This window comes from Ictalurus furcatus, chromosome 7, assembly GCF_023375685.1.
Source record: "Ictalurus furcatus strain D&B chromosome 7, Billie_1.0, whole genome shotgun sequence".
NCBI lineage: Eukaryota > Metazoa > Chordata > Actinopteri > Siluriformes > Ictaluridae > Ictalurus > Ictalurus furcatus.
The window spans coordinates 14,324,051-14,340,188 of record NC_071261.1 but is presented as its reverse complement, the minus strand read 5'-3'; the positions used below and the strand labels follow the sequence as shown (position 1 = coordinate 14,340,188).

The window sequence follows — 16,138 nt, the reverse complement described above, 5'->3', positions numbered from 1 at the left end:
AAAAAGGAAAAGTATTTTATATTTGTACATCACGAATTTCTACAAAACCGATAAGCATCAGAGCAAGAATATTGCGGGTCTGGGGCCCATTGTGAGTCTCGGGTCAGTCTCAGTGCTGCATGTGGGATGAGCCACAGTGTTTCATTCCACAGAGTGAATGGAATGCACCATGCTGGTGGCAAACAAAATCTGTATTTGAGTCGGTCAGTATGAAAGAATTTCCTTGCAGATTGAAGAAATGCAGAATTCAGTTGGCTATGCTGCGAGATCGCCTCTCACTGATGAAGACAACCCACTTTTTTTGCACTTGGTATTGAAAAGAACCCATTCAGAGACACTCTTTCTCTCTCTCACACAGACACACACACATACACACACGTCATCTACAGTGCTGTGAAAAAGCACCTGATTTTCTTCTGTTTTTGTGTATATCTTGTACTAAATTGTTTCAGAAATTAAAACAAAATCTAAGATAATACAAAGGCAACCGGAGTAAACACAAACTATAGTTTTTAAATGATAATGTTATTTATGGAGGCAAAAAAGTTATCCAATACCAGCTGGGTCTGTGTGAAAATGTATTTGCCCCATAGATACTAATTCCCCAAATCTATGAAACTGCATTCATAATGGGGTTCAGCTGGACTAGACACAACCAGACCTGATTACTGCAAACCCCGTTCAATCAAATCAACACTTAAATAAAACTTTTTCAATAGCATGAAGTTGGTTAAAAGGTCTTACACAGTAACAAGCTATGCCAGAAATTGAAAGAAATTCCAGAAATGATGTGGAAGAAGGTGATTGAAATACATCAGTCTGTGAAGGGTTACAAAGCTATTTGAAAGCCTCTGGGACTCCAAAGATCCACAGTGAGAGCCATTATCTCCAAATGGAAAAACTCGGCACAGTAGTGAACTTTCCAAGAAGTGGCCGACCTTCCAAAATTCCTCCAAGAGCACAACAACTACTCATCCAGGAAGTCACAAAAGAGCCAAGGACGACATCAGAGGACCTACAGGCTTCTCTTGCATCAATAAAGGTCACTGTTCATGACTCCACTATCAGAAAAAACACTGGGCAAAAATGACATCCATGTAAGAGTGGTGATATGATTCATATCAATACGTAGTTTATTACCGAGTCAAGTATTATATGTAGTACAGAAATATATATATTTTTTAAAGTTACTCATGTAATATAAGTAGTATATTGCTAGTGTACAAGAATATTCAAGGTATTCTTTAAGGTTAAAACCTGAACAAGTTTACTTACAAGTAAATTTTTGTCCAGATTTAGTTTAAAGAGAACTAGTAAAAGATTGTATACTATATACAGTGGCAAACGTTATGTATACCTTCAGTATAATATAAGATACACTATATTGCCAAAAGTATATGAACACCTCACCATCACACCCATATGTTTGGTGAACATCCCATTCCCAAACCATGGGCATTAATATGGAGTTGGTCACCCCTTTGCCGCTATAACATCCTCCACTCTTCTGGGAAGGCTTTCCAGTAGATTTTGGAGTGTGGCTGTGGAGATTTGTGCTCATTCAGTTACAAGAGCATTAGTGAGGTCAGGCACTGATGTCGGGTAAGGAGATCTGGGGTGCAGCCAGTTTAATAGTTCATCCGAAAGGTGTTCAGTGGGGATGAGGTCAGGGCTCTGTGCAAGCCACTCAAGCTCTTCCACTCCAAACGTGATAAACTATGTCTTCAAGGTTTGTGCTCTCTTTGTGCACAGGGGCTTTGTCATGATGAAACATGTTTGGGCCTCTAAGTTCCAGTGAAGGGAAATATTACAGGATACAAATACATGCTAGACAATTGTGTGCTTCCGGCATTGTGACAACAGTTTTGGGAAAGTCCACATGAATGGAGCCCTTTACCGGGAGATTCTTGAGAAGAATCTGCTGCCATCCACCAGGATGATGAAGACGAGATGTGGGTGGACCTTACAGCAGGACAACGATCCAAAGCATACAGCAAAGGAAACTCTCAATTGGTTTCAGAGAGAAAAAAAAACAAGGCTCTAGAATGGTCCTGTCAATCACCTGACTTGAATCCAGTTGAACAATATTTAAAGACAATATGTTTAGAAGAATGGGCCAAAAATCACACCTGAATACTGCGGCCGATTAATTTCTTCATACAGGAAGCGTCTTGAAACTGTTATTACAAACAAAGGCTTCTCGACTTTTTTCTTGGGTCATTCTTCTTTATTACACATAACTTCATTTATGGACTTTAATGTTGTGAATACTTTATATTTCCGGACTTCTTGAGTTAATACTGATGACTGGTGAAAATTTCATGTGAATAGGAAATATATTTACTGAAAAAAATATTGACTTCAATATTTGTTCAATGTTCAATACTTATTTCCCCCACTGTATGTGTGTGATGGTCAGGTGTCCACATACTTCTGGCCATGCAGCGTATATACTAAGAGTGGACACATGATACAGTCATTAGCTAGCCCACCAGAAAAGCTCCAGTGTGCTGCACAGTCCCATGATTTTTGTTGCCTGTAAAACTAATGCTAAAAAGTGGTAGCTAGCATAATGGTAGCTAGTAATGTGCAATAATACAGACTAATGGAAACAAGTATATGATCATGTATGCATGTTACTGATCCTGAAAAGATTACTTGTCATTCATGCATGCTGTAAAACTGTTCTACCATCAGCAGTATTGTGCCTCGGCTGTTGTGTGTAGTGCAGCAGGAGGCAGGATTCAGAAGTATGTGCTATAGTTACGGCATCTATGTATATCATATCACTATGAAGCACTGTGACATTTAAGATTAAACATCACTACATACCAAATGAAGACTTTTGTTGATGCTCTTTCTAGATGTTTAATATACATTATCAGACACAAAATCTGCCTATTGTTACTTCTGTGTTTATCTCTCTGTTACATGATCTTATTACACTTAAAACCAAAAGTATAGTATATTTTGGTAAAGGTTTCCAGAGTCACTCTCAATTTTAATATTTCATAAGACACATGAAAACTGGAGCTCATGGGCAGCAGGATGGAAATTGCCCAAAAAACTATGGAATGTTACAATTAATAAAGAATAATTTTTGGGGTCTAATAGACTAATTCAAGCACACAGTTTCCCAAAAAGCCCAATGTGATTTGACTTCAGGCTGAGCTATCACTGTCCCCATACTGTATGTCCTATATATATACATAGGGGTATGAGAGTTACAAAGGTACTAGCTTAGCTACATTTCCCATTTGATACTAAATGTTATTACAGTTATTACAACACTGTTCTAATTACTAATACCAGGCTATTACTCTTCAGGACAATAAAATCTAAAACAAAATTAATATTGTTTCTTAAAACTGAAAGGAAATGGGACTGCAGAAGACAGCATGACTGGGCAAAATGTGTATTAGTAGGGAGGAGGGAGAGAGAGAGAGAGAGAGAGAGAGAGAGAGAGAGAGAGAGAGAGAGAGAGAGAGAGAGAGAGAGAGAGGACACAGGATCAGAAACACAGAGTAACTGAAATGCATAAAGACACACTATGATGAAACACAACCATGGTGTACCATTATAAATGAAATAGAACCCCTACTTCTTCACGACACGTTACATAACGCCTTTAGGGTGTGTATGTGATGTCTTTTTATTCATGATCATGAAGTTGTAGTATCTGTCAGGTACATTTTAAGCAGATTTGACACAAGTAGCACTTAAAAAAAAACCCAGCCGAGACCTGTTGGAAGTCTAAAGGTGCCCTCTGTGCCAAGCGACCACAGGATGCCTCTCCACACACTTGTCTTTCAGGCACCTGAGTCATGTGACACACTGATGTTGAAAGCAGCTAGTAGTCAGCTCACTAAATTCACACTGCTCTTGTAGTGATCTTTGATGGTCGACCACTCCTAGGGAGGGTAACAGTGGACTTGAATTTCCTCCATTTGTACACTGTAAGCTGTCAGACTGTGGATTGGTGAAGTCCAAACTCTTTCGAGATTGTTTTGTAACCTTTTCCAGCCTGATGAAAATCAACAACTCTTTTTCTGAAGTCAGAAATCTCCTTTGTTCGTGCCATGATACACTTCCACAAGCATGTGTTGTGAAGATCAGACTCTGATAGATCCCTGTTCTTTAAATAAAACAGGGCGCCCACTCACACCTGAACGTCATCCCATTAATTGAAAACACCTGACTCTACCTTCACCTTCAAATTAACTGCTAATCCTAGAGGATCACATACTTTTGCCACTCACAGTTATGTAATATTGGATCATTTCCCTCAATAAATAAATGTCCAAGTATAATATTTTGACTCAGTTGTTTTAATTGGGCTCTCTTTGTCTACTTTTAGGACTTGTGTGAAAATATGGTGATGTTTTAGGTCATATTCATGCAGAAATATAGAAAATGGTTCTAAAGGGTTCAGAAACTTTCAAGCAACACTGTAAATGCATAATTAAATATTTAAACTCAATCATTTATACCTATCCTAACTTTGGGTTGGAATGATGAATCCTTATTGATCCATGTCAACATGGTATCCACATCTCAAATATTTATGGAATTAAAATATCATGACATGAAGCCAAAGAGGGTGGACAAGTAGGATGGCAGTTTTACACGGGGGTGTTTGTCATGTTTTTGAACTAGATCAACCAATTAAATGATTAAACAATCTTTTTTTTAAAACTTGACTTGTACTGTTTTGGTTACTGTACTACCCCATTGCATTAACTCCTCTCTAACAGGGGTTTACATTTGTAATAGCATGAGGATATGTTTACATGTCCGTAAGTCGTGCTAGATGCAAGAGTCTGAGACTGTAAATGTAATTTTAACACACCTTGTCTGCTGGATTTGACCTGGAGTACACTGGAGAGCCTTAACTATGAGACTAAGGACAAAAATGCTTAATTATAAGTAAGCCATCAAGCAAAGCATGTGGAACTGCCACAAATATTCCATTTTGAGAGGTATCAGAGCAGTCCTTCTTAAATAAAAGAACAGTACTTTACAGAGAAACAAAAGACAACTCCCTCTAAGGAACAATGCCGAAACGCATTTCTCTCTCGCTCCATCTCACTTTCATCCATCTGTTTCTGTCTCAGCCTTTTCTCTCTCTATTATTTTATTCTCCATTTCCCGTCCTCCCGATTCATCTGTCTCTATCTTGGACATAACCATACTGGGCAGGATATCAAATCTGCACTTCGGCATTCAAGCCAGATAATCCATCTCTCAACCACTCATTTTGACTGAATGCATTATGTCATATACTTTTATGACACCTTCCCTGCCATTTTTCTCTCTTTCCACAGCATTAACTTCCTCCGTCCACCTCTCGATCTCTCTCCCTTGCTCATCTTTACAGTGACGACTAAGTGCATTATAAGTGAGCCGGAAAGAGGGGCAGATGTCCACCACAGAGGCAGATTTGTTGACAAACCTCCATTTATCTTGTTTATGCATAACACACATACATACACACTATGATCTGTGAACACACACCATAAGTCCCTTCATTAAAACTATACACATCTTTTTTGTTTTTCTCACCATAGCCACGGTAAAATGTGTGCATTTTTGCTCATAAACACACGAGTGAGCATGATGTCACTGGCATATTCTCGACAGACAGTTCTGCCAAACAATCTGCTGCCATGGAGTTGAGGAGCCGTGCCTCCTTGGTGATCTGGGCTGGCAGCTCTCACCTGCTGTGCTCTGCAGTTCTCACCTCTAATCTCCGAAGCAGTCAAAGCATATCCTCGCTGTACATCTATGTTGATTTTTTTTAACTTCAGCATTCACTTTCAGAGAGCACTAATCTGTCAGTAAATGCTCAAATCAAGCATTATGCAATCAACAGCATCTAATTGTAAAATCCCTTCTATAAAAAAAAAAAACTCTCTAAAAATAGGTTCGTAACATGTGCAGCATTTTTAATTCTATCAAACTAACACTCTCCAGCCTTAATTACCAGGCTCAGGCTTATGTGAAGCTGGAATACACACTATTATCTATTCTGTACCTGCTAGGGGTTTCTAAGAACTGGATGAAGAAACTTTGGCGTAAACAAAATATGATCTCAAGACCTCCACAGACCATTTGATCTTATTACAACCGTAACATCTGCAACAGTAATATGAGACAAATGATGTAACAATCACTCAAATAGCCTAATCCTGGTGACCTAATAGTAATGTGGTTCTAAAAAGCAAACCCTGGTAGTATTCCAGAGAACACTTAACAAATGTTTTGACCAGAGGACATTTCTCCTCCATATCACCACCAATATCAGTGGAATATATCAGTGGAATATATCAGTGGAATAAATCAGTAGAATATATCAGTGGAATAAATCAGTTGAATATTTCAGTGGAATATATCAGTGGAATATATCAGTAGAATATATCAGTAGAATAAATCAGTAGAATATATCAGTGGAATATATCATCAGTAGAATATATCAGTAGAATATATCAGTGGAATATATCAGTACAATATATCAGTGGAATATATCAGTGGAATAAATCAGTAGAATATATCAGTGGAATAAATCAGTAGAATATATCAGTAGAATAAATCAGTAGAATATATCAGTGGAATATATCAGTAGAATATATCAGTAGAATAAATCAGTAGAATATATCAGTGGAATAAATCAGTAGAATATATCAGTGGAATATATCAGTAGAATAAATCAGTGGAATAAATCAGTAGAATATATCAGTGGAATAAATCAGTAGAATATATCAGTGGAATATATCAGTAGAATATATCAGCAGAATAAATCAGTGGAATATATCAGTAGAATAAATCAGTAGAATATATCAGTAGAATATATCAGTGGAATATATACAGGACACACGTGAGCTTTCCTCAAACTGCTCCACTAGACCTGGAGCTCAGTTTTATCTCCCTGCTTCAGAAACAAAAACAAACCGCAAAGCTCTCAACTTTGTTTTCGACTTCAGAAACAACATGTGAAGCTGTCCGGTCGCCATGGAGACGCTGTTTTCCGCGTATCGTCCAGCGCGGGACAGAGCGAGCCTGATACAGCCGCCATCGTCGTCACAACCACCACCACCACCATCATCATCATCACTGTCCCCATCACCGACCTCGCTCTTGCTGTTTTATGTTTATAAACTCGCCATAGCTCGCTTGTTTCCTACCTGACGGACTTTGTCCCCGTTGGCAGTTGGGGACGGAGTTTCTGCCTCGGGAGACGCCATCTGAGAGCCTGACAGAGCCGCTCCAGCCACCGCAGCTCCCCGGGTACAGGAACGAGTTTATCCGCGCGGCTAGAACACAGCGGAGGTGCTGCAGCGGAGGACACACGCCATCAGATTTATTACTGTCTCTCTCTTACTGCTGTCCTTCAAGTGGGACAGAGGAGTAAACAACAGCAAACAGTGTGTGCGGAGACGCAGTCATTCAGCCTGCACTGAGAAGGACAGCGTAGACTCTCTTTCTCTCTCTCTCTCTCTCTGTCTGTCTCTATCTCTCTAAATCTCTGTCTCACACTCTATCTATCTCTCTCTATCTCTGTGTCTCTATCACTATCCATCTCTCTATCTCCTATCTAACTATCTCTCTGTCTCTCTGTCTGTCTCTATCTCACACTCTATCTCTCTCTATCTGTGTCTCTATCACTATCCATCTCTCTATCTATCTATCTCCTATCTAACTATCTCTCTGTCTCTCTCTCTCTCTCTCTGAAAGTGCGTAACCCAATCAAAACCAATGTGTAAAAGCAAGTGAATAGTAATAACAGCACATAGCAACTCATGTAAATAAACAGAGCAACAAAATAATATTAATACGATTATAATTACGTAAAGGTGTGTTTGTAAGTAGGTGTATGTCTGTATAAAGACCCAAACGGTTTCCTTTTGGCTATTGTGGTTAATGATAGGGTTTGATATTCATCCATCCATCCATTTTTTGTACCGCTTATCCTACAGGGGGTCTCAGAGAGCCTGGAGCTTATCTTAGAGAACTCTGGGCACCAGGCGGGGGACACCATGGACGGGCATGCCAACCCATCGCAGGGCACAGTCGCACACACACTCACACACTCATACACACACTCACACACCACGGACAATTTGGAAATGCCAATCAGCATGTCTATGATGAATGTCTTTGGATTGGGGGAGGAAACCAGAATACACAGAGGAAACCCTCAAAGCATGGGGAGAACATGCAAACTCTGTGCATACAGGCCAGAGGTGGAAATCGAACCCCCAACCCCAGAGGCCGGAGGCAAACATGCCTAATTAATTTAGTTAAATTCGTATTTCATATTTATTAGACACTAATAATGTGTTGTAGAAGTAGTAGTGTTAGTAGTAATAGTAATAGACTACAGTCTTAGTACAGAGATAAATTACACATTAGTATTTTTTTGACTCACTCAGCTGTTGCTCACTATAATAAGTAGCTGACTGAAAGGTAAAGGCTTTTAAAACCCACACTTTTTCCGTGTCCACTGGATAATTTTGTAAATAGTCAATGCAAATAAAATCAAAAAAGCAAAATGGGGGGAGAGGGGTTTGGCACACGTGTTTTTGTACCCTTACACATTTTTGCTATGTTTGTGGTACCACTGCATAACAGGCCACTGTATGTATTATGTACTGTAAAAATGTCAAGTATCATAAGACAGGGGTTCCCAAACCTTTCCAGGGCAAGGCCCCCCAAATGGCATTAACATTTGACCGAGGCCCCCCTTTTGCAAGATGTCTTTAAAACACATTAAAAATACAGACTTCTGAATATATCCCCCCCCCTTTTTTAATTAATAATTACATATTACATCTTTACATTACATTATGAATTGATTGTGTGTGTGTGGTTGTCTGAAAAAAAATCATGTAAAAAAAATCATGTATTTATTTATTTTTCACACCAAATTGTTGAGGCCCCCCGGGCGCCCCCTGGCAGCCCCCAAGGGGGTGGCCCCCACTTTGAAAACCACTGTCATAAGAGATTTATGCCCTCAGTTCATTTTGAACGACTCTTTAATATGACTCGGGGACAACGAGTTCTCTCAGAGAGTGATTTGTTCATTTTATGTTGACCCCGCATGCGATGCAACATCCCCATAGGTTCTGTTTGGGAAACAGAAATGATTACTTCATGCCTCGAGTCTTCGGGTTCAAGTCATTCGTTCATTACATCACAGCCACACTGCATTCAGCCTATGGGGCGGTCACGGGATGAACGAACAGAGGATACAGTTTAGTAGAAAACAGTGTAGTCGAATACAGTTTAGTAGGATACAGTGTAGTAGGATACAGTGTAGCAGGATACAATGTAGTAAGATACAGTGTAGTAGGATACAATGTAGCAGGATACAGTGTAATAAGATACAGTGTAGTAGGATACAGTGTAGTAGAATACAGTGTAGTAAGATACAGTGTAGTAGGAAACAGTGTAGTAGAATACAGTGTAGTAAGATACAGTGTAGTAGGAAACAGTGTAGTAGAATACAGTGTAGTAGGATACAGTGTAGTAGAATACAGTGTAGTAAGATACAGTGTAGCAGGATACAGTGTAGTAGGATACAGTGTAGTAGGAAAAAGTGTAGTAGAATACAGTGTAGTAGAATACCGTTTAGTAAAATACAGTGTAGTAGGATACAATGTAGTAGGATACAGTCTAGTAGGATACAGTGTAGTAGAATACAGTGTAGTAAGATACAGTGTAGTAGGATACAGAGTAGTAAAATACAGTGTAGCAGGATACAGTGTAGTAAGATACAGTGTAGTAGAATACAATGTAGTAGGATACAGTGTAGTAAGATACAGTGTAGCAGGATACAGTGTAGTAAGATACAGTGTAGTAGAATACAGTGTAGTAGGATACAGTGTAGTAAGATACAGTGTAGTAAGATACAGTGTAGTAGGATACATGGTTTCTGTTGACATAATTCCACAAGACTCCTACTCCCAGAAGTGAGAAGCCACATTCAAGCCTGGAGTTGTTTTTCACGTATGTTCAATTTTCCTGTGTCAGTATTTTAAAATGCTGGGGATTCTGAGAGACTCATTGAGACCAGTAGAAACCATAAGACATTTGAACCCTGCTTTCAGGGACAGTAAGTCAATGTTAAACACCAGGATCAATGATATAAAGTAACTGTAGGCTGTGAGATGGCTACAATTTGATATGCTGTAACAGGAAGAGCATAATCTCTGTTACAGAATATCAGTTATTGCCAGGAAAAATCTTGCCTAGTAGAGGAATATGCATTAAAGCCCCTACAGATTTTTGGTGATACCCAATGAACCCATTTTTTGGCACAGGTGTGTTTTAGTTGTTTTTCTCAACTCAAAATTCTGAAAATCTCAATCCTGAAAGTAGCGTGTAGTTTATCGATAAACTATGGATGAATTTATGCAATAACAAAAGTCTGTGAGAAAATGATGTTCTTTTCTTCTAGCTTTTATATTTCTACAGTCCACCATCATTCCCTATGACAGGATTTAGCACTGCGGTGAATCTTTGCTGATGCTGTTTTTCTGTGTAGTGTTAGCCTAGCCATGCATGTAAACAAAACAAAGCCAAAATCCACTCTGAATATCATTATGTTTATATACATCACTGTGTAATTCATTATAATCTACTTCCTGCAAGTTGGTTTCCATGTAATGGCATCACCCTGGCAGAAAAGCCTGGCTAAATTCATTATTGCTGTCAAGACATGATGATGTTCTGCCATAATTACCATCCCCTCTTCCTGTAAAGTATCCATCTGCCCCTGCTGTCATTTTCTATTCAGTCACTCTCAGTTTAATAAAGTGCAGATGTCACAGTGTACAGTGCCCTCCACAAATATTGGCACCCTTGGTAAATATGAGCAAAGAAGGCTGTGAAAAATTGTCTTTATTGTTTAACCTTTTGATCTTTTGTTCAAAATATTCACAAAGATTCTCTGCTCTCATGGATATCAAACAACTGCAAACACAACAGGTGAACGTGCTAACCACTAAGCCACCGTGAGCCCCCTCACAATGACAGTTTTTTTAAATTTATTTTTATTTGATTGTAATTTTTATTATGTCTATATGTGTGTGCATGTGTGTGCATGTGTGTATACTGTGGTGCACCAGACCAGCTATTTATACAGACTACTGCAGTGACTCAGGCCTACTGCCCCTGTCATTGAGCATTAAGCTGAATTATCCTGCAAACTCTCCCTGTGTGTGTGTGTGTGTGTTGTACATACACTTTTCAAAACCAGGATACACAGACACAGAAAAAAGGAAGTGATTCATTACACTCTGTTGACCAAAAAGATTGTTTCAGTGACTGTGATTAAAATATCAAACATATAAATATGTTTGTGAACTCTTTAGAATGTTCTATATTTCTGACCTAAAACATCATCAAATTTTCACACAAGTCCTAAAAGTAGATAAACAGAACCCAATTAAACAAATGAGACAAAAATATTATACTTGGTCTATTATTTATTGAGGAAAATGATCTAGTATTACATATCTATGAGTGGCCAAAGTATGTGAACCTTCGCTTTCCGTATCTGATGTGACCCCCTTGTGCAGCAATAACTGCAACTAAACAACATTTCCAGTAACTGTTGATCAGTCCTGCACATCGACTTGGAGAAATTTTAGCCAATTCCTCAGTACAGAACCGCTTCAACTCTGGGATGTTGGTGGGTTTCCTCACATGAACTGCTTGCTTCCAGTCCTTCTACAACATTTCTACTAGATTAAGGTCAGGACTTTGACTTGGCCATTCCAAAACATTAACTTTATTCTTCTTTAACAATTCTTTGATAGAACGACTTGTGTGTTTAGGGTCGTTGTCTTGCTGCATGCCCCACTTTCTCTTGAGATTCAGTTCATGGACAGATGTCCTGACATTTTCCTTTAGAATTCACTGGTATAATTCAGAATTCATTGTTCCATCAGTAATGGCAAGTTGTCCCTGCCCAGATGCAGCAAAATAGGCCCAAACTATGATACTACTACCACCACCATGTTTCACAGATAGGATAAGGTTCTTATACTGGAATGCAGTGTTTTCCATTCTCCAAACATAACCCTTCTCATTTAAACCAAAAATTCTATTTTGGTCTCATTCATCCATAACACATTTTTCCAATAGCCTTCTGGTTTGTCAGTGTGATCTTTAGCAAACTGCAGAAGGGCAGCAGTGTTCTTTTTGGAAAGCAGTGGCTTTCTCCCTGTACCCTGCCATGCACACCATTGTTGTTCAGTGTTCTCCTGATGATGGACTCATGAACATTAGCCAATGTCAGAGAGGCCTTTAGTTGCTTAGAAGTTATGCTGAGTTTCTTTGTGACCTTGCGGACTATTACACAAAGTTGTAAGCACACAATTATACAGGATGTCTTTGTATGCTGTAATATTAAGATTTCCCTTCACTTGAACTAAGAAGCCCAAACATGTTTCAGCATGACAATGCCCCTGTACACAAAGGCATAGTATATAAAGTTAGCGTGGAAGAACCTGAGTGTCCTGCACAAATCCCTGACCTCAACCCCACTGAACACCTTTGGGATGAACTGGAACGCTGACTCCACCCCAGAGTCCTCCTCACCTGACACCAGTGCCTGACCTCACTAATGCTCTTGTGGCAGAATGAGCACTAATTCCCACGGCCACCTTGCAAAGATTAGTGGAAAGCCTTTTCAGAGGAGTAGAAGTTATTAAAACTGCAAAGGAGGGGGCAAAAACTAGAATGGGAATTTTACATCCATTTTATACTATTATGACTTGTTAAACTGCATTTAATTGACCTCTTTATTAAACACACAACAACAGGAGTGTACAGCTACAGATTCGAACATGCACAGATTCAGAAGTAATGTTCTCTAAATAGACTAGCTCTCCTTCAACACTGCAGCACATCACACATTCCTGATATAATGTACATGTACAGTAGTTTCCACACAAAATGTAAAAAATAGTCTCAAGGATAAATAGTGTGTCCTTCGTTTTATTGTTAAGTGAACTAGCACCAGAATATAACGCATTAACGCTCCCACATTAACCCAGACATCATTTTTTGAACACCTAAAATAAAAGTGTCCATAAAAGCAAATCTATTTCTGGCCTATCGGACTACTAACAAGAAATATTTCTCAGCTATATTTTGTATACAATCTACTTTTTTGTCTGTTTGTCTTTTCCCTATTCTTTTCTCTTCTATTGTCCTTCTGTATCTTGTTACGTTACCAGGTGGGAGGCAAGCGCAGGCAGAGCAGTGACAGAAAGGCGAGGGAAGCGCGAAGCGCAAAGCACACAGTCCGAAACATTCGAAAGAATCCAAGACGAGATCCGGGAATCGTAAGTCATAAACAAGGCTAGAATCCTTAAACCAAGAAAGTCCAAAGCGTAGTAGGAAGCTTGGTAACTTACTCGCATTTGGGGAAAACTGAGCATTACTTCGCGCCACGCTGCCGTTAACAAGGTCTTAAATAACCTTGGGTGGCGCACAGGTGTTGGCACTCAGTACTCCGGCGAACTTGAGCGTGGGCGTGGCTGGGATATGTAGTCCACGCCGGCTCGGTGGCCACGAGTTCGCCATGGTGTAACAGAGCCCCCCCCCAAAGGGCTCACCCCGGGAGCCGAACTCCTCCGAGGCCGTCCTCTCCTCCGGGGTGCCGGTCTTTCTGGATGAGCCGCATGGAAGGTGTCGAGCAAGCTTGGGTCCAGAATATCCCGGGATGGGATCCAACACTGATCCTCTGGGCCACAACCCTCCCAATCCACCAGATACTCAAGTCCCCCTCTCCTGCATCTGGAGTCTACGATCTCCCGGAAGCGGTAAGCTGGGCGTACCTCGATCTCTAACGGGTACGGCGGGGCATTCTCCGGAACTGCCATGGCTAAGGGGCCCGATGTCACCGGCTTGAGGAGGGAGACATGGAATGAGGGGGCAATGCGGCTGTGTTTGGGGAGGTCTAGGCGGTAAGTGACCTTGTTTACCCGTTTCAGGATCCGGAAAGGCCGGGCATACTTAGGTCCTAGTTTGCTGCCCGAGAGAGGTGCCTTGAAGTTCCTCGTTGAAAGCCACACCCTGTCCCCGGGCTGATAATCAGGGTGAGGATACACCCTGGGGATACAATCAGGGGAGGAAGTGACTCCAGTCCTCCGGGCTGGTGGCGCAGAAGGTTCAGAGGAACCGAAGGATCTCCTGATTGGCCCTCTCTGCCTGTCCATTGGCTTGTGGGTGGTAGCCGGATGTGAGGTTAACGGAGACCCCCAGCTTCTCCATGAAGCTGGCCCAGACTCGAGACGTGAACTGGGGGCCCCTGTCGCTCACGATTTCTTCTGGGATGCCGAAGTACTGGAACACATGCTGGAACAACAGGTTGACTGTGGCGATCGGTCCACGACCACTAGTATAGCCGTGTTGCCTTGTGATTCCAGTAGGTCCGTTAGGAAGTCCAGGGCCAGATGGGACCACGGACGTGTGGGTATGGGAAGTGCCACCAATTTCCCGATGGGTAAGGCACGGGGCGTCTTTGAGCAGGCACAGGTGGAGCAGGAGGACACGATACGCTGTACCTCCCTGGGCATGTGGGGCCACCAATATTTTTCAGCTAGCAGTTTGTAAGTGCGTTGGGCCCCCGGGTGTCCCGTCGCTCGTGTCGTGTGAGCCCAGGTGACAAGCTCCACGCGGTAACGTTCTGGCACGAATGCTTCCCTGGGGACAGGCTGCTAGGATTCGTGACCTGGGGAGGTGAGCTAGGGTTTGGTCCAGGGCCCACTCTATGGCGCCCACAATGGAGGAGGAGGGTACGATGTACTTCTCCTGATCTGCCAGGCCCTCGGGAGAGTGGATGCGGGACAGAGCATCAGCCTTCGTGTTCTTAGTCCCTGGCCTGTATGACAAGGTGAATTGGAACCGGGAGAAGAACAAAGACCAGCGTGCTTGGCGGGGTGTGAGCCGCTTAGCCGTCCTCAGGTACCCGAGGTTCTTGTGATCAGTGTAGATCATGAATGGGTGGTCGGCGCCCTCCAACCAGTGTCTCCACTCCTCGAGGGCCAATTTGACGGCCAGGAGCTCCTGGTTCCCCACATCATAATTATGCTCCGCCGGAGACAGTTTTCGCGAGAAGGCGGCCACGGGGTGCAGCTTGGGTCGGTCCCCGAACCTCTGAGACAGGATGGCCCCCACTCCCGTCTCAGACGTGTCGACCTCCACGACAAACGGTCTGGAGGGGTCCGGGTGTCGGAGGATGGGGCAGTGGTAAACGCCCGCTTAAGCCTCTCCAGGGCCCCCTGGGTGTGAGAGGTCCAGGCGAGGCGCCGAGGTTTCCCCTTTAGGAGGGACGTCAGGGGTTGTGTGATCTTGCTAAAATCTCGGATGAACCGCCGATAAAAGTTCGCAAAGCCCAGGAAGCGTTGCAGCTCCTTGACGGTTCGGGGCGTGGGCCACTCCACCACAGCCTTCGCCTTGCTTTGGTCCATGGCGACCCCCTCCGGACTGATGACATACCCCAAAAACGTGATAGTGCGTTGGTGAAATTCGCACTTCTCGGCCTTCACGTACAGCTGGTGTTCCATCAAGCGGAACAGCACCTCTCGGACCTGCTTGATGTGTTCCTTCAGGGACGTTGAGTAGATCAGTATGTCGTCAATGCACGCGATGACGCAGTGCCCCAATAGATCCCTCAGGACGTCGTTGATCAGATTTTGGAACACTGAGGGAGAGTTAGCGAGTCCATACGGCATGACCAAATATTCATAGTGCCCGGAAGTGGTGCTAAAGGCCGTTTTCCACTCGTCGCCCTCCCTGATACGGATCAGATTGTATGCGCTGCGCAAGTCCAGCTTCGTGAAGAAGGATGCGGACCTCAGCTGTTCAAGGGCTGCGGGCACTAGTGGCAGGGGGTAACGGTACTTAACGGTCACCTGGTTGAGACCCCTATAGTCAATGCACGGTCACAGACCCCCTCCCCTCTTCTCCACGAAGAAGAACCCAGCGGACGCGGGTGACGTGGATGGCCGAACGTACAACTGGTGGAGTGCCTCTTGAATGTATTCGCTCATGTCTCAGGTCTATGGCACAATCATAGGCCCTGTGTGGAGGTAGGCCACTTGCTTGTTCCTTACTAAATACCTCA

The 16,138-nt window shown here is 42.3% G+C and overlaps 1 protein-coding gene across 1 annotated transcript in view; it reads right to left on the bottom strand.

The window, feature by feature from the left end:
• The window catches only part of ank2b (ankyrin 2b, neuronal), a 167,221-nt gene extending 158,890 nt beyond the window's left edge, over nucleotides 1-8,331 (bottom strand). Inside the window, exon 1 of the mRNA XM_053628777.1 lies at nucleotides 7,182-8,331. Within this exon, the coding sequence (XP_053484752.1) occupies nucleotides 7,182-7,241 (60 nt within the window). The 5' untranslated portion in view covers nucleotides 7,242-8,331. The remainder of the gene's footprint in view (nucleotides 1-7,181) is intronic.
• Between the last annotated feature and the right edge of the window lie 7,807 nt (nucleotides 8,332-16,138).